We start from the raw sequence: 20,897 nt of genomic DNA, 5'->3' as shown, positions 1-20,897 counted from the left end.
AAAAAAAAAAAAAATAAAAATAGTTTTTTTAACTATTGAGATTCTAACTTTCACAGTGAGTTACCTCTTCCCCTTTTCCTGGCGTTTGTAAAACATGACCTACTTTAAAGTGACTTTGGTCACGTGACTGACTAAAGCTTAAACCTATTTTTTTTTCTTCTTTTAAAGCAACGGTTTAAGTATTGGAGGGCAGACTCAACAGAACTTAAGGCTGTTGCTAGAGAGAGCGCAAGAACAGAACAGTGGTGACGCTTTCAGTGCAGGGATTGGTTTGCCAAGCACTGCAGGCTTCCCAGCCATCGGCCACTTAGTACTTGCCTGGCAAGACTTGAATAGTGGTATTTGTCACATTTCTTGGACCCCTTTACAGCTATTAATTTCTGATTCGTGGTCAGGTTTAATGAGGTATTTTTAACTCTTTTTCTTAGCAAGGATCTCGTAAATGCCTTTGAACTTTAGCCTGTTGAATATTTGGCAACTAAATGCGGATGTGAGTTTTAACACACTTGAAATTTTTATTTACTCTTGCAGGCTCTGCATTAGCTGCTAATGTGTGTAAAAAGATTACGGGACGCCTTACCAGTGCAATAGCAAAGCAGGAAGATGTTTCTGTTCAGCTCGAAGCCTTGGATATCATGGCTGACATGTTGAGCAGGTAAGTGTCTATGGTGTTTTTGTAGTGCGTGTATTACAAATATTATGGTCATTATTGACATTTTTCTTTGGTCTAGATATCCGTGGTTGGCGGTAAAGAAAATGTAAGGTGCATCACAGATTTTTTTTTCTTTTTAAAGATGTATTTAATGTATATGAGTACACCATTGCTCTCTTCAGACACACCAGAAGAGGGAATCAGATCCCATTACAGATGGTTGTGAGCCACCATGTGGTTGCTGGGCATTGAACTTCAGGACCTCTGGAAGAGCTGAGCCATCTCTCCATCCCATCACAGACATTTTTTTGATTCTGAAAAATGTTGTGATTTATTATTTTTTTTTTAGCAGTTTGTTTATTATTCCATCCATTCACCTGCTTAAGTGAAGAGGTGCCTTACTGGAAGTCACAAGTCTGCAGCTAAACACATGCCACCCTTTAGCAGTCAGGTTTATGCTGTGTGTTTGGGGTGGGAGGGCTGGATTCTGTTCATTTGTTGCTCTCCTGCTTTCTATGGCAGCAAGCTGAGGAATAGATTTGAGCTACTCCTGAGAAAATAAACCTTTTAGGGCTCTTCACTTTCAGTGTATCCTTGTTTCTAATAATGATGAGTCCTTGTGGGTATTATTTATAGTTAATTTAAGTTGAAAAATAGCTGAGCACTTGGATATAGAAAAATGTGTGTATATTAAATATCTGCAGTGAGGGGCTCTCAGTACCCTGTCATATAGTATAGAGTACTTAGATTTCTGCTCTAGGAGATAATAATGGAAAGGCCAGAATCAAGACTAAGTGACGCTGGGTGTGGTGAACCAGTAAAACTGGGTATGAGATGGACAGAGAACCAGAGAGAAGAAGGGAGAAGGAAGGGATGCCAGACTTTTGGACATGTAGGCATTCAGAAACGAGACTCTAGATAAAGCACATTAAAGTCTTGGAAGAAGGAAAGTGACAAGATCATTGTGTGTTTGGTTTGATTTGGTGTTTTGCCAGCCATTTGCTTAGCCAGCCTGTAGTAGGAATATGGGCCTCCCTCCTAGGGTTTATTTGGGGAAACACATCTCAGATCTATACATTTAGCTTAGGATTTTGGTTGCACTGGAGGGGATAGTGAGAATTCGGCTTTTCTCTTTTGTTGTGAGTTCTGATTTCTCTCCCCAGTTCGTTTAGAGTCTAGACATACTGCTAGTGCTCTGGCATGTTACACTTATTTGATTTTGTTTGTTTCTTTTCCTTTAAGGCAAGGAGGACTGCTTGTTAATTTCCACCCTTCAATTCTGACCTGTCTGCTTCCCCAGCTGACCAGCCCTAGACTTGCAGTGAGGAAAAGAACAATTATTGCTCTTGGCCACCTAGTTATGAGCTGCGGAAATATAGTTTTTGTAGACCTTATTGAACATCTGTTGTCAGAGTTGTCCAAAAATGACTCCATGTCAACAACAAGGACCTACATACAGTGCATTGCTGCTATTAGTAGGCAAGCTGGCCATAGAATAGGTAAGCCATTGTCAAGTGCTTCAAAAGCGTCTCTATTTCAATTCTGTGTCTGTCGTACATGGATTTCGGGATTCACACTCAGGCCTCTGGGCTTGTGCAGGCACCTGTGCCCTCTGGCCCCTAAAATTGTTTTGTACTAAACTGGGTTTTGTTTTGTTTTAAGTGTGTGGTTTTAAGAGGCAGTGTGTTTTTCCTAGGTGAATACCTTGAAAAGATAATTCCTTTGGTGGTAAAATTTTGTAATGTAGATGATGATGAATTAAGAGAATACTGCATTCAAGCTTTTGAATCATTTGTGAGAAGGTAAGTTTTTAAGATCTTTTTATTTAAATTATTTCTTAAGAATAGAATAGTTACTAAGATTAGGTAAGTAAAGAGAAACAGCATATACGATTTCATGTATGTTTGTTTTTCTCATTAAGTAGTAATTAAACTGTAGTAGCCTCATTTGCTTTGAAAACATTTGGCATTGTTAGAACTTAACAGTCAGACATTTTCATTTACTTTTACCTCTGGGAAGAAATGCCAGGACAGTGATGGAGTTTGTCTTGATGATGGAGTTTGTCTTGATGATGGAGTTTGTCTTGATGATCCTGAGTGGTTTTAGTCTGGACGTTGTCCTTTACGTCATGGTTTAAAGAAGCATCTTTATAGACAAGCCATTTTAAAAATAGTTTTAAATATTTGTGCTATGTGTGTGTGTGCATCATGGGCACTCATGGAGTCAGCAGAAAGCTTCACAAGCTGTCATGCCAACTTTTGAAAATTGTAAATGTTGACCTTTATTTCTGTCCAGTTTATGAAGAACTACAAATTGCTCCTTTAGTTTTGACTCTGTGGGCATATACGAATTTTCATTGATTCTCAGCATATTGTGAGAGAAGACCATGCTAAATGAATGCTCAGTAAAAATGTTACTATTCCCACTTGAACAATATAGTTAAAATAGGTATATGGTACATGTGTGGAATGCATATCCTAAAATTAAATATTTTTTGAAAGATGAATCTTTTCAAACATGAAGCTCATGGGACAGAAGTTGTGGTGAGATACCACTTTGCTATTGTTGCTAATAACTGAGGCGGGAAGGAAGCACAGTTTGCGTGTGTGCTTTTAAAGCCGTTCCTATCTTTATATTTAGATGCCCTAAAGAAGTTTATCCTCATGTTTCTACCATTATAAACATTTGCCTAAAATACCTTACCTATGATCCAAATTACAATTACGATGATGAAGATGAAGACGAGAATGCTATGGATGCTGATGGCGGGGACGACGATGAGCAAGGTATTCAGATGGTACATGGGAGCTGGCCTGTGTCCTGAGGGAAGTCAGGCTTAGGTGGGGAGGACGCCATTGTGCCTTGGTTTGTTCCTTAGGGGTTGTCTTGTTCTTTGTGATGCTCAAGCCTAGAATCTTGGACATGGCAGTGGGCAACCATTCTACTCTATATATTTCTTATAAAGCCTTTGGTTTTTAAAAAATGATCTAAAGGTCCCTACTCAGAGCAGTTTGCTTAGTATTGATAGATCCTGCATTGAGGCCCCGATTAATGCTCACGAATAATGTAAACATGTGGTTAAAGTCAGACTGCCTTATAGGAATGCTTCAAGGGGATGGCTACTGCTGTTTTGTTTGGAAGAATTCTACTATATCTAAATGGGTAGATTAACGAGCATATGGGTTGGTAGGATTCCTGTTATTCTTTTGTTTTGTTTTGTTTTGTTTTGAGACAGGGTTTCTCTGTGTAGCCCTGGCTGTCCTGGAACTCACTTTGTAGACCAGGCTGGCCTCGAACACAGAAATCCACCTGCCTCCGCCTCCCGAGTGCTGTTATTCTTATAAGATGTTTTAAATTTGATTGTGTAAATTTATGCAATAACTTATAAAATCTGTAGTTTAAGCCACCTCAGTCTACTCCAGCAAGTGCTTCCCATTCTCTCCGCAGTAGATCTCACACAGACGCTCGCTCATTATTAAAGTCATTTCTTACCCTTCTGTCTTGAATGCAGTGCAGTAATGGATAAGGTTGCAAATGACTGCAGGTGTTTAGCTGTTAGTGCTCTCATGTACCATACCTCTCCGCTGTCTGTCTTCTGGTCTGCTTCTTATTAATCCCTAACTACTAAATCTTACCTGTAATACTTCATTTTTCTTTGGATGTCACCTCAATAGGATTGTTGTTAGATGTTGTTGTTAATTTTCTTAATGAAGAATGGATCTCCACACAGACTGATAAAAAGTTGGAAAAAAAAGTTTTTGTTCCAGTAGCACATAAAAGATTCAATGAAAAGCTATGTATGAAGCCAGTGACCGGATTCTTCTCATAAAGAAGTAATCCTAACTATTGTCTTTACTAGATCTATAAGCAGTCGGTTTTCTTGTATAAATGCCCATTGGTTGATTTTTCTCCACTGAGTCTTGACTTGGGTTCAGTGCTTGAGGAATTTATGAGTTTAAACAGATTCATTGAGAAGATTGTAAGCAAACCACAGTTCATTATTAAAACAGTCTTGGCTGTCACAAACGCTGCAGATGCAAAGGTGTTTTAACTACGTGTCTTGGTTAGGAATAGCAGCTCAGTGTGTGCTGAGTTATGTACTCTGTATACCGTTAATAGCCTGTCCCACATTGAACCTTCCCTTTAGGGAGTGACGATGAATATAGTGACGATGACGACATGAGTTGGAAAGTGAGACGCGCGGCTGCTAAGTGCCTGGACGCTGTAGTCAGCACACGGCACGAGATGCTCCCGGAGTTCTACAAGACTGTCTCTCCTGCGCTGATATCCAGATTTAAAGAGCGGGAAGAAAATGTAAAGGCAGATGTTTTTCATGCATACCTGTCTCTTTTGAAACAAACTCGTCCAGTGCAAAGTTGGCTGTGTGACCCTGACGCAATGGAGCAGGGAGACACGCCCCTAACAATGCTGCAGAGTCAGGTCAGTGTGTGCTCATGCGCCGAAAGCTAATGGGTTTCATATTATTTGGAAACCATTGGCTGTTGTAAACCATTGCTTATGAACTATAGGATGGTATTAAAGTAGATGGATGGTGGGTAGAAGGAAGGAAGACAGATGTAGACTGATAGATGGTAATAGTACATGGAGGATAAATAGACAGATATAGAAGCACTGACTGAGCATAGAGAAGTTGCTTAGTAGAGCCATGAGGAAGACTGAGGATTCTTTGCTGTCTATTTCTCAGATCCGTTTTCTTTGTGAGAGTTCTCTGTGTTGGGGAAAGAGTGTTGAATCTTCTACTTTGTTACTGCGTGATTAGTTTTTTTAGGGTTCCTGTTAATAGCCTTGTATCTATGACTTGTTAGTAAAGACTATACCTTAGTTTTGCTAAACATAAGAACATGTAGATCAGATATCTGAATTTTACCCCTGCTGTTTGTACCTTTGAGGTATGGTGTCATTTATTGCAATAGCAAACTAAAAAAGGAAGAAAAAAATACCCTGTTTGCTGTTTGTTTGTTTTCCCACAATTTGCTCTCTACTCTTTTTGTATTTGTAAATTATTTTGCTTAAATTTTTGTAATCAGTGGAGACTTGTGCTTGTTAGGAAGTTTTTCTGTACTTTCTTGAAGTTGTCACGCAAATGTCTATTCAGCAACTGACTATATATAGTGTGTGCAAGATTGAAACTTGGTTCCCATGTACTTGTGCCTGTCTGAGTAGTATGGAGAGCTGAGTTGGAAATGTGACCAAAGGTCAGTTCCTGTGCTCAGTTCCTGTGAGTCGTTACAGGTATGTGGAGGAAGTCCCTTTGGATCAGCACACTAACGACGGTATTATGATTGCAGGTTCCCAACATTGTTAAAGCCCTGCACAAGCAGATGAAAGAGAAGAGTGTGAAGACCCGACAGTGTTGCTTTAACATGTTAACTGAACTGGTAAATGTGCTGCCGGGAGCACTAACCCAGCACATTCCTGTACTGGTACCAGGTGCGTCTTTGGGTACTTACTAAGCACTGTTTGTTTGTGGCACTTACATAAGCTTGAATAAATGTTTCCCTTACAAGTTTGTGATAATTTGTACCTTATTTTGACCATTTTGAACACATGAAGTTAGATCCTCGTAAGAAAAGGGATTTAATATTTTCTATAGTTTTTTATGCTTCTCCCTCGTTAGAAATAAAATACAGATAGAAAATTTAAGTCTTTGGAGGGTGGGTTTTAATTCTTTGTGAAAAGTGCATAGAAATGATTAGATGTTTTATTGGCTTTTCAGGAATCATTTTCTCACTGAATGATAAGTCCAGCTCGTCAAACCTGAAGATTGATGCGTTGTCGTGTCTGTATGTCATCCTCTGTAACCACTCTCCTCAAGTTTTCCATCCTCATGTTCAGGCTCTGGTCCCTCCGGTGGTGGCCTGTGTTGGAGACCCGTTTTACAAGATCACTTCAGAAGCCCTTCTTGTCACTCAGCAGCTTGTCAAAGTGATCCGTCCTCTAGACCAGCCTTCTTCGTTCGATGCAACGCCTTACATCAAAGATCTCTTCACCTGCACAATTAAGCGCTTAAAAGCAGCTGACATTGATCAAGAAGTCAAGGAAAGGGCTATTTCCTGTATGGGACAGATTATTTGCAATCTTGGAGACAATTTGGGTCCTGATTTATCAAATACCCTTCAGATTTTCTTGGAGAGACTCAAGAATGAGATTACCCGGCTAACGACCGTCAAAGCGCTGACCCTGATTGCTGGGTCACCTTTGAAGATAGATCTGAGGCCTGTGCTGGGAGAGGGAGTCCCCATCCTTGCTTCATTCCTCAGGAAAAATCAGAGAGCTTTGAAACTGGGGACCCTCTCTGCCCTGGATATTCTCATTAAGAACTATAGTGACAGCCTGACGGCCGCCATGATTGACGCAGTTCTGGATGAGCTTCCCCCCCTCATCAGCGAGAGCGATATGCACGTGTCGCAGATGGCTATCAGCTTCCTCACCACCCTGGCCAAGGTCTACCCCTCCTCCCTGTCCAAGATAAGCGGATCTATTCTCAATGAACTGATTGGACTTGTGAGATCGCCTCTACTGCAGGGAGGGGCGCTCAGTGCCATGCTAGACTTTTTCCAAGCTCTGGTTGTCACTGGAACAAACAATCTAGGGTACATGGACTTGCTGCGCATGCTAACGGGTCCAGTTTATTCTCAGAGCACAGCTCTCACTCATAAGCAGTCTTATTATTCCATTGCCAAATGTGTAGCTGCCCTTACTCGAGCTTGCCCTAAAGAGGGACCCGCTGTAGTAGGTCAGTTTATTCAAGATGTCAAGAACTCAAGGTCTACAGATTCCATTCGTCTCTTAGCACTCCTTTCTCTTGGAGAAGTTGGACACCATATTGACTTAAGTGGGCAGTTGGAATTAAAATCTGTAATATTAGAGGCTTTCTCATCGCCTAGTGAAGAAGTCAAATCAGCTGCGTCCTATGCATTAGGCAGCATTAGTGTAGGCAACCTTCCCGAGTACCTGCCGTTTGTACTGCAAGAAATAACCAGTCAGCCCAAAAGGCAGTATCTTCTGCTTCACTCTTTGAAGGAGATCATTAGCTCTGCATCGGTGGCAGGCCTTAAGCCATATGTTGAGAACATCTGGGCCTTGCTGCTAAAGCACTGTGAGTGTGCGGAGGAAGGCACCAGGAATGTCGTGGCTGAATGTCTAGGGAAGCTCACTCTTATTGACCCAGAAACTCTCCTCCCACGTCTTAAAGGGTATTTGATATCAGGTGAGTAACAAGAATTGGTCATCTCTAAGTTTATTGATAGTTAGTTGCCTTGAAAGATGCCTGCCTTTTACAAACCTGTTTAAAGCCATGTGTGTGATGAGAAAGCACTTACATGCGTTATAATATGGAGTGATATTTGGAGGTACTTTGTTCCTCAGAGCAATGAAGTCTAATTGGGTAATGTCTAAATAAGTGTGATCTAGTTCTTTATGCTAGCTGCATTTTAATGTTGCTGTTTTTTATTTAAAATATAGAAAAGACAACTCTTGAATTTAATATGAAGATCTTGGATATACTTATATTAAAATTGCAGAAATTATTGAGTTTAAATGCAAAAAAATACTTTTGATTCGTCAGTGTTTAGCCAATTAGAATAAATAGGTAGTAATTCATAATAAAAGAGTTAAAATAGGGCTGGTGAGATGGCTCAGTGGGTAAGAGCACCCGACTGCTCTTCCGAAGGTCTAGAGTTCAAATCCCAGCAACCACATGGTGGCTCACAACCATCCATAACGAGATTTGGCTCCCTCTTCTGGAGTGTCTGAAGACAGCTACAGTGTACTTACATATAATAAATAAATAAATAAATCTTAAAAAAAAAAAAAAGTTAAAATCGTGTATTTAACTTTTGTGAGGGCTAGGTCCTCTGTTTCCTGAGAGTTAGGAGACAGCAGGTTGGGACAATGATAGTTTTACACTGTTGAGGACGTTGGTGGTTCTGTGACACAGCATTAAAATGTCTTTCATGGTCACTGGGGAGTGCATAGCAATGGCCTTGCAATTGCAATATGTTTTGATTAGGGTCATCATATGCCAGGAGCTCGGTGGTTACAGCTGTGAAGTTCACGATTTCTGATCATCCTCAGCCTATTGATCCACTGTTGAAGAACTGCATAGGTGAGTGGCAACGACACTTAGGCCTGTGCCTTTGGAAAAGTATAAAGCTTTGTTAAGGTTCTCAGCATTGCTTACCCTAGTGTCAGTGCTAATCCAAACCCTCCAGGTGGAAGATGCGTTTTCTTTTTCTTTTTTTTTTTTTTTTTTTTTTTTTTTGGTTTTTTTTTGAGACAGGGTTTCTCTGTGTAGCCCTGGCTGTCCTGGAACTCACTCTGTAGACCAGGCTGGCCTCAAACTCAGAAATCCGCCTGCCTCTGCCTCCCGAGTGCTGAGATTAAAGGCGTGCTCCACCATGCCAGGCAGAAGTTGTGTTTTCTTAAGGACAGTGTTGGTACAAGGGAGGAGACTATAGGAATATAGCTAAGTAGATCCATGCCTTCTTCGGTGTGCAGGAAAGGGGGCCAGAGATAGTGAACAATTTGAACTGCATAAAAGTTCAGAGCTAGGCCGCAGAGATACAGATGAGTGGTCGTACTAGGACCTAGAAATAGTTTCTGTGGCAGATGTCTAGTCCCTCCTTACTGTCTGCATAGATATACTTACACGTTTGTATTATGAGAGTCAGGACGGGGAAAGACCTGCAGAAGTTGTCGGGGTTTCGGCGTTCAGTTTACTACCATGCAGTCCTTGGAGCCTGTTCCTCATCTAATCCTGTTTGTCAGCTTCCTGAGGCTCCCTCCTTTCCCTGAGATTCTGAAGAGGGTTGGTGATGAGATGGGATCCTCTAACAAGGACTAGTTAGTGCCCTGCGGCCTCTGTGCTCCTCACAAAGCGCATGCTCTTCCTCTGCTGAGTGGTCGCGGTGTCTTCAGACACTGATTGGGAAACGCAGGGACTGGAATAAAGTGCCTGTCCCGGGCTTTACTGTTAACAGGGGAAACGATCTGACTCTGCGGCCTTAAGGAATTTTACCTTCTCATTTCTTCCTGCTCATTTGCAAAATAGCAGACTTAACATTCTGGTTTTACAGTAGCTGGATACTGTATTTGTCATTTGTCCTGTTGGGTTGTAGTCTCCTCGTTACACTCCCATTTTCTTACTAATTCCCATGTTCCTCAGTGAAGACACAGATAATGTTAGGATATGATTCTCCATCCTTTGAATTGATTGCTGCTCTTAGAGAACTATATGGAATTTTGAGGTGTTAGGTTTGTCGGCTACTGACTCCATCACTTCTGGGCAACTCATGTATTTATTAACTATTATAAAAATAGTGAACTCAGCCTTAGGTCCTGCTCTCTATCCTCTGCATTATTGGTGCCCAGAGTGACTATCAATGAAAAATGTGCACACATTCAACACCGGTAGCGGTAGTTTATTTCTATGCTGTTGAAATATATTTTTTGGGCCTCATTTAATCTTGTCTGATTTTTCAGTGACCTCCATTTTCATTTTCCTTGAAGAAATAATTGCAATACCCACAATAACTAAGACAGTTTAGAGAAGAACACTTTGTGAATTGTGTTTTAAACTTGGCATGACTGGGTTGTTTCTCTTACAATTTTTCAGGTGATTTTCTAAAAACTTTGGAAGACCCAGATTTGAACGTAAGAAGAGTAGCCTTGGTCACATTCAATTCTGCAGCCCACAACAAGCCATCACTGATACGGGACCTTCTGGATTCTGTTCTTCCACATCTTTACAATGAGACAAAAGTTAGGAAGGAACTTATAAGAGAGGTGAGTGTGCTAGATTGCATCACTCCCCCGCACTTACCTTTTCCTTGCCACACACTTGCATGTCCCTTCTTGTTTTAACAGGTAGAAATGGGTCCATTTAAACACACGGTTGATGACGGTCTAGACATTAGAAAGGCAGCTTTTGAATGTATGTATACACTTCTAGACAGCTGTCTTGATAGACTGGATATCTTTGAATTTCTAAATCATGTTGAAGATGGTTTGAAGGACCATTATGATATTAAGGTAAGATGTTTGTGAATGTCGGTAAAATGATTTAGTAGACTTTGATGAAACAACTGTTATGCTTGTAATTTACTTAGCTGTATAAGAAAATTTAATTCATCTTACAAAATGTATGTGCAGAAGCAGACAAAGGCAGTTGCATTGGTTAATACACAAGAGAAAGCCAAAACCTCTTTTTACTACCTAAGGAGGGGATGTAGATCCCAAATGTTTAAGAAATTCATTTGAGGCCCCCTTAATGAATAGTGCGTACCCATATTCTTTGCCTCGGAATCACACACATCCTTCAGGCTAGTCACCAGTTTTCTTACTTTCCCTTCGATGTCATGAAATCTCTTGGGCTGTTTTTCAGCCTAGGCTGAGTATTATTAACCTTTGTTTACCTGCTCAATACAAGACAAGCCCTGTTAAGCAGGGATTGTGTTAGAGGCCAACCTGGAGCCCTCTCCTTTCAGATACACTACAGTCTGCAGAGGCCTTAGAACAGATTCATGTTGCTTCTTAGGTTTAGAGCTATGTCTTGTTTTCCTATTTATCCTATTTAGTTATTTTTGAGCAAATAGGTCAGTAAATGAGAGACTAGAGAACAAGAAAGTGAGCGCTATCCCTTCATGATTCGCTGTAATGGGGTCTCTGGCCGAGCAGAGGGACTCGAATTCCAGCGTTTATGGTGCACTCCTACATATTTATAGTCCAAGGAGAAAGAACTTTTAAAACATTTTTGGGGGTTTTGTACAAAATTGAGTAATGATAATCATATGCCTTCCCAAACTCTGCTGAGAAGGAAATTTATAAAAGTTTTCCTTCCAGTTCGGCACGTTTCTAATGCGTTGAGTCCTTTAGCTTTTTCAGAAATCCCAAGTTTACTGTCTTCTCCCTGCAGATGAAATAACATTCTCTGACGGATGGGGCCAAAGACTGGGAATTTTAAATGCTTCCCACCGGGCGTTGTAATATGCAGTGAGCCTTACTAGTTTTGTAGGGTAGGCTGGGCTTTCCCTGGCCCTCACTTGAGGGTTGGAATGAGTCGGATTCTGAGTGGCAGATTAAATTGAGCTAGCACTCTAATTGGCATAGTAACCACTTTTTCTATCTAAGAGAAGTGTTCCAGAATGTGGGGTTTTGTCATTAGGGGGAAAAAATGTGTTTTTTTATTCCAATAGATGCTAACATTTTTAATGTTGGTGCGACTGTCTACCCTCTGTCCAAGTGCGGTACTACAAAGGCTGGACCGACTTGTGGAGCCACTGCGCGCTACGTGTACGACTAAGGTAAGTGCTGCTGGGCATCATTAGGCTACACTTGGCGCAGGCGTTAGAGGGCGTGGCAATGCACTCAGATAAGATGCTAAAATACTTATGACTGAGTCCAGGGAAGGGAGTGTTGAGGCACTATCTTGTTCTTTAGATAGGCTGAGGCTTATGCCACCATGTCTACCAACTGGAATTTTGGCTTTGTTTTTGTTTCATTAAGTTAACTTACATTTAGACAAGAAAAAAAGCCAAGCAGTGGTGGTGCACATTTTCATCCCAGGCCCTGGAGGCAGAGCTAAGTGGGTCTCTGAGTTCTAAGTCCTCCTGCTCTACAGAGTGAGTTCCAGGACAGAGAAACCTGTCTCAAAAAAACAAGCCAAAGAAAAACTGACCAATAACCAGTGGTTGCTGGGATTTGAACTCAGGACCTCTGGAAGAGCAGTCATTGCTCTTAACTGCCAAGCCGTCTCCCCAGTCCTTCTCAGACTTTTCAAATTAATTTTGTTAGTACCTTCCCTTTTTGGTGCTTTAAGAAACATTGGTGTTTCTTCAAAAGTCTGGCAGAATTCAGAAGTGTGTCTTAAAGTTGTGGGTTTTCTTTGTTGGGAAATTCTTACTGCTTCAATCCCATCCTGTTTTAGTTTGCTTCTATTGCTGTGATAAAAGAGCATGACCAAAACGAAGCGTTGGCGAAAGGGTTTTTATTTCATATTACTGCTTATAGACCACCATGGAGGGAATTAGGACAGGAGCTCTCAAGACTGATGGAAAGGCATGGAAGAATGCTGCTTTTCCTGGCTTCCTTCCCTGCCTTGCTCACTTTGCTTAGATAGATACTTAGTACACCTGCCCAGGGACAGCACTGCCCACAGTGGGTGGGGCCTTCCACGCCAGTCATCAGTTAAGAAAGTGCACCACAGGCTGACGTGCAGTTACTCAGTTGAGCTCCTCTGTTTGAACAGGACTCTAGCTAAAACTCACCACCATGTACATCTTGGTTCAGTTTTACAGGTCAAATATATGTTTAGAAATGAATTTAGTCCTTAGAATTGTCTCTTGATCTGTGGCTGCAGGCACTGTCCTTTTTTTTTGTGGGGATAAACCTGTAGGGTAATTACAGCAGTAGAGGAACCCCAGCAGGGGATGTCTGCATCTGGTGGAGAGCAAACATTAAGCCTGCAATGGTTTGCTTGGGACCACGACATGGGTCGTTGCTAGGATCCTAGAAAAGTGAGGGTGTTTACGGAATTTAGTCCTGGAAGGCATCCTTTAAGTTTGCTTTGGATGGCTGAGGAAGAAAATACCATGTTAATTGTGTATCTGGGATAGGCAGTAGCAGATTGTCTGTAAAAGGAAACTGGATGTTAATTAAGGATTGAATAATGGTAGTCAGCATAGTTGATTTGACCTGTGGAAGTAGATTAGATGACTTTTGAAAGGAAATCTTAAACAAGTTGAAAGATTTTTTTTTTTTTTGGACATATATCTCGAATGCTAGGGGGAAAATAGCATTTAAATAAAGAAACAAGACAATTTTGTGTTGAAAAGCACAATTTAGGTGTTCCTGTAGGGGAGCAAGCAAGCAAAGCCTCCGGTGCAGCGTTGGCAGGCTTTGGTGGATGGGGAGGGGCTGCTATGTCACGAGGCTGCGGTGCTCTTAGCAAACAGGTTCCTTTTTTCACGTTTGTATTTTCTTGGAAAGCAGGAGATGAAAGTCCAATCTTGAAGAAAAGCTCAAAAGAATATAATAAGCATAGAGGGTTGAGTGAAAGGCTTTCTAGCCAAAGCGGTGGTAGCCTGCTGGCCAGTGTGAGAACTCGAATCTTGCCTTTTGACCTGCAGGGACCTCAGGAAACCATGTGTTGGCTGTCAGACAGAGGAAGCAGAGAGCCCAGAGCAAGCATTGCTGTCTGTGGAAGCAGAGAGAGTTTAGGGCAGGCCTTGCCATCTGAGGAGCAGCTCTATGGGGGCAGTCACTGTGGGACTGGGCGAGCAAAGTACTGACTGCAGTTTTGGAGGAGGCGAGGCAGTCACTTGGAAGCAGAGCGGACAACAAGGCGCGGGGCCCAGAATACCAGGAGCTTGGGACATTGTTTACGTGACTAATAGTCACAGGATTATGGAGTTGAGGACTTGTGATGTCAGGCACCTGTGTCTGGGAACGTAGCTCACTGTTCTGACCCTTGAGTTTTCTACTGGGTCTCCGGAGTAAGCCTTGCTTGCCCAGAACACAGACTGACTGCCTTTCACAATCCCACACGGCTCATCCTCAGAAACAGTTACAGCATGGACTACCTACCATGACCTAGGACACGCCCTGCATCTAGGCAGTGGAGATGCATGGAACCATGTTTATTGCAACACTGTTCACGGTAGTCAACTATCAAGTCAACCTAGGCGTTCATGTGAGATGAATGGATTTATAAAAAGGGTGATACGTAATATATGTGTGTGTGTGTATGCATATATATATATATATATATATATATATATATATATATATGCATACACACGGGATGAAATTTAACTATTAAAAACGTGAAATTATTTTTAGGAAAATGAGTAGACCTGGAATAATTGTGATAAGCAAAGTAGGTCAGACTCAGATAAACTTGTTTTCCTCCCTCGTGTGAACTCAGGCAAAACAAATAAAAATCTACAGGATAAAAACAGAAAACATGAAAGTAAAAAGTAGACTGAAGTCTGTAGTAATTTAAGTACCTGGATTCTTGGTAGGGCCAACTTGATTCAACTAAGTAGGCCTGGATTTTCTGTCTTTTTATATATAGTAAGACTTGTGTGAAATAGTCCCTTACTAGGAGACAACTGGTGTCTTGAAGTTTGCTATACCTGCACTTGAAGTGTAGTGTGCTTTCTGGGCCTGGGAGGGATTTTCTCTTGGTGCGCTTTGTTCTGTTACAGCATGTGACCTGGGTTGTCTTTGTATTGCAGGTCAAGGCAAACTCTGTAAAGCAGGAGTTTGAAAAGCAAGACGAGCTAAAGCGGTCTGCCATGAGGGCAGTGGCGGCTTTGTTAACCATTCCAGAGGCAGAGAAGAGCCCTCTGATGAGTGAATTCCAGTCACAGATCAGCTCCAACCCGGAGCTGGCAGCCATCTTTGAAAGTATCCAGAAAGATTCTTCGTCCACTAATTTGGAATCAATGGACACGAGTTAGATGTGTGCGCCCCGTGAGGACCATTACATGTGACCGCACAATGCACTGAACCGACAAGTTGACCACAGACACGGGAGAGAAGTGTCAGAGCTTCAGGACGTTCCACTTTTACTTTCCTTCCCGGGAAGTTTGTTCGGCTTTCTTCCTTCCATTGTTGTTTTTGTAGCTTTTACTTCAGAAGTCTGTATTTCCGTAAGCCAGAGGTTGTAAAGCCACTGATGTTTTTAGTGGTTAGGGCAACATTTGAAATGGGAACTAAAGCTTGGATTTATGAAATGTGGAAATAGGGTCCAGTATCTGTTTGCCCTGTAATGTGTAGGATTAAAATGTTAAAACTTTATGACCATGGATTTCTTGGTTTTGTAAATTCTCTCATTTAAAATCAATTCTGCAACACGAAGACCATGTTTCTTTCCTTGTACAACCTCTTCTTTCAGCGTCATAAAATGATCTTTACCTGGCAGGTAGATTATCCATTTAAGATATGTTATATTTCAGAGAGATTGGCATCTTAGCCAAGATACTGAAGCATCACCTAAGTATACGGCTTAACAATATCCCTGTGCACACTGACTTTTGCATGAACAGGTTTACAAATATGTCTTGTCTGTAACAGCATGTACAGATTCTTCACAATACACATTAAAATAAGCAGTAGTGCAATTTTTCAGATACTTTTGCACACCAAATATTATCTGGTGAAAGAGGAGTTAATGTTGAATGTGGTTTTCTAACTGCCAGTGTGAATTTATGGATGTTTCCAGCAAATCACATCACAGCAATTTGCAACTTCTTACAATTATAAATTTCCTTACACATTTATGGTTTTCCTCTGTTCCACAGTTTGCGTGCGTGTTCTCAAAGCCAGACTGTTTTATTCTTGTTGAGTATCTGCATTTGTTATACTGGAGGACAAAAACCTCACCTGTGCATTCAAGTTTTTGTTTTTAAGAAATTTCTCAAGTTGCTCATCACCCCTTTTGTTAGCTAAAGCTTTCTTAGAATTGAGTCACACCCCCACCTCCCCCAGCCCATTGGCGAGCTAACTTGCCTATCGTCTTTGGTAAGTGTTGAGTATTTGCTGGGCCAGCAAAGCTTTTGCAATTGTTTCCCTTGTAGTTGAAATTGTATCCAACATTCTGTGAGCTCCTTGCACACTAGCCTCCTTCATCTTTGAGGTGTTCCTGCCAACAGGAAGATCTAGGTATTCTGAAAATAAGAGCACTCTTCATTCTGCGCACACGACGTAGTTTACATGTATTGGAGGGAGGCAGTTGTTAAATTGAGTGGTTGGTTTCAAGAACTCCGCTTGAAACCTGCACCGTTGGACTGCCGTAAGGTCGAATGCACAATTACTTGTTCCGGCCAGAGCAGACTGTGGCTGTTGGCTTTGAATGTACAGTGATGCCAACCAAGGACATTGATTGGTACTGGTGAGGCTTTTGATTATACATTGGCTTATTCTATGAAGTTGGTGCCATGGCAAAATATGGCAGGTGATAATTTTATACCATAGTTTGCACAAAACTAATAGGAATTTATTTTAGTATATTATGCACTATGCATTACTATGGTATAGATGTGGATAAAGTTCAGTTTGGGGTTATGTGATGTGGTCTCACGGTGGTTACAGTACAGCTCTGGGACTGAACAGGTTTTGACATTGTGTGTGTTCCATGACTGTCTTAGTTAATTACCTATAGTTAAGCCCCTAAACTTTCATTGGTTACCCCATGGTTACATGTTACATTCTGTTTTTCTGAGTCTTGCAAGTCAACTCATTTTCCTACGTCACTAAATTCTTGTATGAAGAAAATCTGCTTTAATGGTTAAAGTATCACTACCTATACACACAGAGCCGAGGAACTAGACACCTCTATACACAGGCCATCAGAAGAAGGCTCAGGGCTTCAGTGCTGAGCCACACTGATGCTGTGGTGATGTGGTCCACATCTGGACTGGAAGCAGCAGACCCACTACCACACACACTAGGAAGGTCGGGCTTCTGCCTGCCAGTTCTCAAGTCAGTAGTGCGAGGGAGCAAGCTGGTGGCTATTCTTAGGAATATGTTGAGATTACTTTAGAACTATATGGAGTTTTTAAAAAGAAAGCTCAGTATGCATTGCGTTTTGGGTTTAGACTGTCTTATTAAACTTAGGCAGGAAGAAGTCTAACCTAAGAAGTTATTTATAAAGTTAGTAGGATTGAATGCAACTATTTTAATTGTATATTTTATTAGTGATATCTAAAGGCTGCTTAACTGCTAGCAGTTAGAAATCTGAAAAGATTGGAATATGATGGTTTTGTTAAATGTTTGTATATTTACATAATTTAATCATAATTAAACAACCAAATGAGTCCTCCTTAGTCTTTACATTCCTTGGGTAAACAATAACATAGGGAAATAATTCTATGGGATGTTTTGATATTTTTGTATCTAGCTCAGCCTCAGACATGAAGCCATGATTGAAGTTCAAAATGTTGAAGTATAGAAAATCCTCAACTGCTGAAGTTGTTTAATGTCACTTCATTTGTTCCTATGTCTTCAGAGCCCCGTTACTTACATGATAACGTGTATAGGAATGCTTTGTAATTGGAGTAATATTTTCTGCCCACATTAAATTTGACTGCTGCTCTTCAGGAAGCTGAGGCAGGAGATGAGTTCAAGGCCAGCTTGAGCTGCATAACAAGACCCTTTGTCAAAATGGTGTGTCTGTGTGCATGTGTGTGAGTCTAAGTTATCCAAAGTTAACGTTTTTGATATTTGGATGCGAAAGTTAAATGTTCCAACAAGTAAAATTCCAATTGTAGTGTTTACTTGAAGTTTCATCTTAACTCTTAAGCTACTTCTTTAATCTCTGTGGGGTGGGAAATTGACATTTGGTTATAAAATGGACCACAGTGGACCTGTGCCAGCAGCTGTCCAAAGCTCACCAGATAAAGCTGTTTTTTTAGGAGGAACACGAAGTGAAACCATGTATGTGTGTGAGTAGCTTGGTTTCCTAGTAATAGCAATGGGGATTTTGTGAAGACCTGTACCATGTTGTAGGGTTTCAGTAACATGGTTTTGTTCTTTGTATGTTAGAAAGGTGGCTTGGCTTCCCCCCGAAGGATTTGGTTTTCTTAGGGCATTTTAATAACCAGTGATTGTGCTGTTGGGCATCAGTGAGTCAGAGTCAGAAAGATTTCATTTAGTAGGTTAGGGTTCTGTGTTGGAGTCTTCAGGCCTTTAAATTCTAGTAACAAATCTCGGGGTGGTTTGGTAATGTTATTTTGCTCAGGTCTTCAGAAGAGAGAGACAAGGAAAAACCTTACTTGAAACAAAACTCTTTTTCCCTTTACCAATGAGGGACGCGGGAGTGCTGGAATTAGCCTATCTAGCCCCTTGGTAACAGTGGGTGCTCAGTGAGTGACTTGGGAATGCTCACACATATGAAGGAAAAGCTATAGAGCTGTACTCTGCATCATACAGTGGCGGTCCCGTGTCTTACTCGTCTGTGATAAGCTATTACTCTGGAAAGTTACTTTGCTTGTTTCATAGATTTTTTTTTTTTCACATTTAAACAAAACTGCAACTGCTTGCTTAGATGAGGGCAGCTAAATGTGTATGTACCTGTACTAGTGTTAAGACGTGTATCTGCTTGCAATCATTGCCATATGTAAACTAAGCGAGGCTTTCCTAAGAGATGTGGAAATAAACTCCTGGTTCCTTATTCTAGAAATAAAATCCATGTTTTCCTTCAGAATTTATACTGCAGTAAGTAAAAACGTTACTTTAGATAAGGATTTTGGATGTTGATGCTGTTAAAGAGTTTGTAATCGTTTTGAGTGTGAGTGTATTGTAAGATAACATCCTGGCCTCTACCTCCTGGGTCCTATAGTGACACGCCTTCAGAGACCGTGCTCTAAGTCCCCCCCCCACCCCCCCAAATTAGGCAAGCCTGCATTGCCTCAATTGAGATTCACTTTTTTTTGACAAAGAATTTTCTCATTTCTAGCCACTATATCGGGCAGCAGCAGTTAAATAGATAGTTCTCCGAGGACAGTAGACAGATCTCATGGTTCTTAGGTAAGAGTTTTCCTAGTGCATCCGTTTTCCATCTTAATATATAGCTGCTGCTTATAACCAACTAATTGTGCTAATTAATTAGCATGGCCCAGTGAAAAGCTTTTCCATGCAGTGTGGCCTCCAGTGATTTAAATTGATCTTCAGAGCCAACTTCCTCTGGCTATAAAGTGGCTTATTTCATAGAAACGTGATTATGAAGGCCACTAGTAGAATGTGGGCTCTGGAACAGTTTAAAGCAGTCTGCAGCGTGTAAATTCAGGAGCAGTGGCCAAAAGGATCCAATGCACTTGAGTTCTTAATAAAGTCCAAAGAAACATGTTCAAAACACACATTTTAAGTCCATTAACTTGCTTTCCTGAAGTAAAGACTTGTTTCCCAGCAAATGGGGGACTTAATGCCAAATGGTGGCCTTTTTCATGCTCCCAGAGCTTATTGACCACAGCTATTCAGTCAGGTTGACTAGAGCAGGGTTTTGCTATTTTTCTAGAATTGGCTCAGGGTCAGAGACAAAATGGTTTAAGGTGAATCTTGGTCCCCCTGTTGGAATTTTGAAGACTGAGGTTGTTAGCAAAATGGCAGAACTGACACAAGTGTCTTTGAAACAAGATAACTTTGAATGTGATAGATAACTTTGAAACTCAGTATGCTTAGAAGAAATAGCATAAGCAGCTCTGATCACTCAGTTGCCTTTTGCTCATTAATGAGATCAATGAGGTTAATTTGTCAGGATTTTAGCTATAGATTGGTGACTGGCCTTGGTAACTTTGAACACTTTCTTACATAGTTGTTTTCTGCTTTTAAAATCTACATTTAGGGCTTCCAGAGAGCTCCTGAGATAAGCCCCTCCCTCCCAGGATTGCTGGAACCCAAGTTTGGTCTTTGGGATCCACATGGTGGAAAGACACACAATTCTGGCAGGTTGTCTTCTAGAAATCTCCACATGAATACTATCATAGCATATCGTAGTGTTCGTGGCAGCCACACCCCCTAAATATAAATATAATTTAAAAGTAAAATCTACACTTAAACCATGTTTACTGCTTCATTCCAATATGGGATCTCTACAAAATAAAAGCCCAGAAGCTCAGATGAGCACCACTCTGCCATGTGTGCTGCCATGGCTCTCACAGCCTACACTGAGAGTCAAAAGAAAGCCGGAGAGAGCTCTGGGGTGTGGTGCACATATGCACGAACATCTGTCCATACATAAATACAGTCAACACAAAGTGATTGAGCATTAAAGAAATGGCTGTTCTGAAAGGAACTTCTGCTGTTGCTGTTAGAGGCCATCAATTGAAAGGCTCAGCCACATACAGATAGTAGTAAAAGCAGGGTAGTGGGGAAGGCAAAGTGTGGGCTTAGGGCAGAGAGGCTCTAGTCTGAGGATCAGGGCAAGCATAAGAGAGACTGCATGTAACAGGACCTTATCGGCCAAAGCATAAAGGCACAACCATCTGCATGGCAAGTTCCGGAGCCCAGTGTAGCTAACTAGTGAGTCTGGGGTGGTAGACGATGGAGTCCTTAGTCTGACTGCAGGGACACTAGCAAACTAGAAAAAGGCTGCAGAGCGAGTCTGTAGGTGGGGTAGGTTTGCATCTAAAGAGGCAGGAAATTGCTGGAGTACCACAGGGAATGGTTAACTAAACCAAGACAGTTTGGGGTGGGGGCTTGGCGGGGGAGATCTGTTCCCATC

General features: G+C 41.3%; 1 protein-coding gene across 1 annotated transcript in view; it reads left to right on the top strand.

Moving 5' to 3' along the window:
* The window catches only part of Cand1 (cullin associated and neddylation dissociated 1), a 40,427-nt gene extending 21,565 nt beyond the window's left edge, over nt 1-18,862 (top strand). Inside the window, exons 4-15 of the mRNA XM_021173558.2 lie at nt 532-655; nt 1,895-2,151; nt 2,349-2,454; nt 3,293-3,438; nt 4,800-5,092; nt 5,962-6,103; nt 6,390-7,883; nt 8,685-8,780; nt 10,290-10,459; nt 10,541-10,705; nt 11,869-11,976; nt 14,911-18,862. Of these exons, the coding sequence (XP_021029217.1) occupies nt 532-655; nt 1,895-2,151; nt 2,349-2,454; nt 3,293-3,438; nt 4,800-5,092; nt 5,962-6,103; nt 6,390-7,883; nt 8,685-8,780; nt 10,290-10,459; nt 10,541-10,705; nt 11,869-11,976; nt 14,911-15,135 (3,326 nt within the window). The 3' untranslated portion in view covers nt 15,136-18,862. The remainder of the gene's footprint in view (nt 1-531; nt 656-1,894; nt 2,152-2,348; nt 2,455-3,292; nt 3,439-4,799; nt 5,093-5,961; nt 6,104-6,389; nt 7,884-8,684; nt 8,781-10,289; nt 10,460-10,540; nt 10,706-11,868; nt 11,977-14,910) is intronic.
* The last annotated feature ends 2,035 nt before the right edge of the window (nt 18,863-20,897 follow it).

The sequence above is a fragment of the Mus caroli genome, chromosome 10, assembly GCF_900094665.2.
Source record: "Mus caroli chromosome 10, CAROLI_EIJ_v1.1, whole genome shotgun sequence".
Classification (NCBI taxonomy): Eukaryota; Metazoa; Chordata; class Mammalia; order Rodentia; family Muridae; genus Mus; species Mus caroli.
This window is presented reverse-complemented; position numbering and strand designations above follow the sequence as displayed.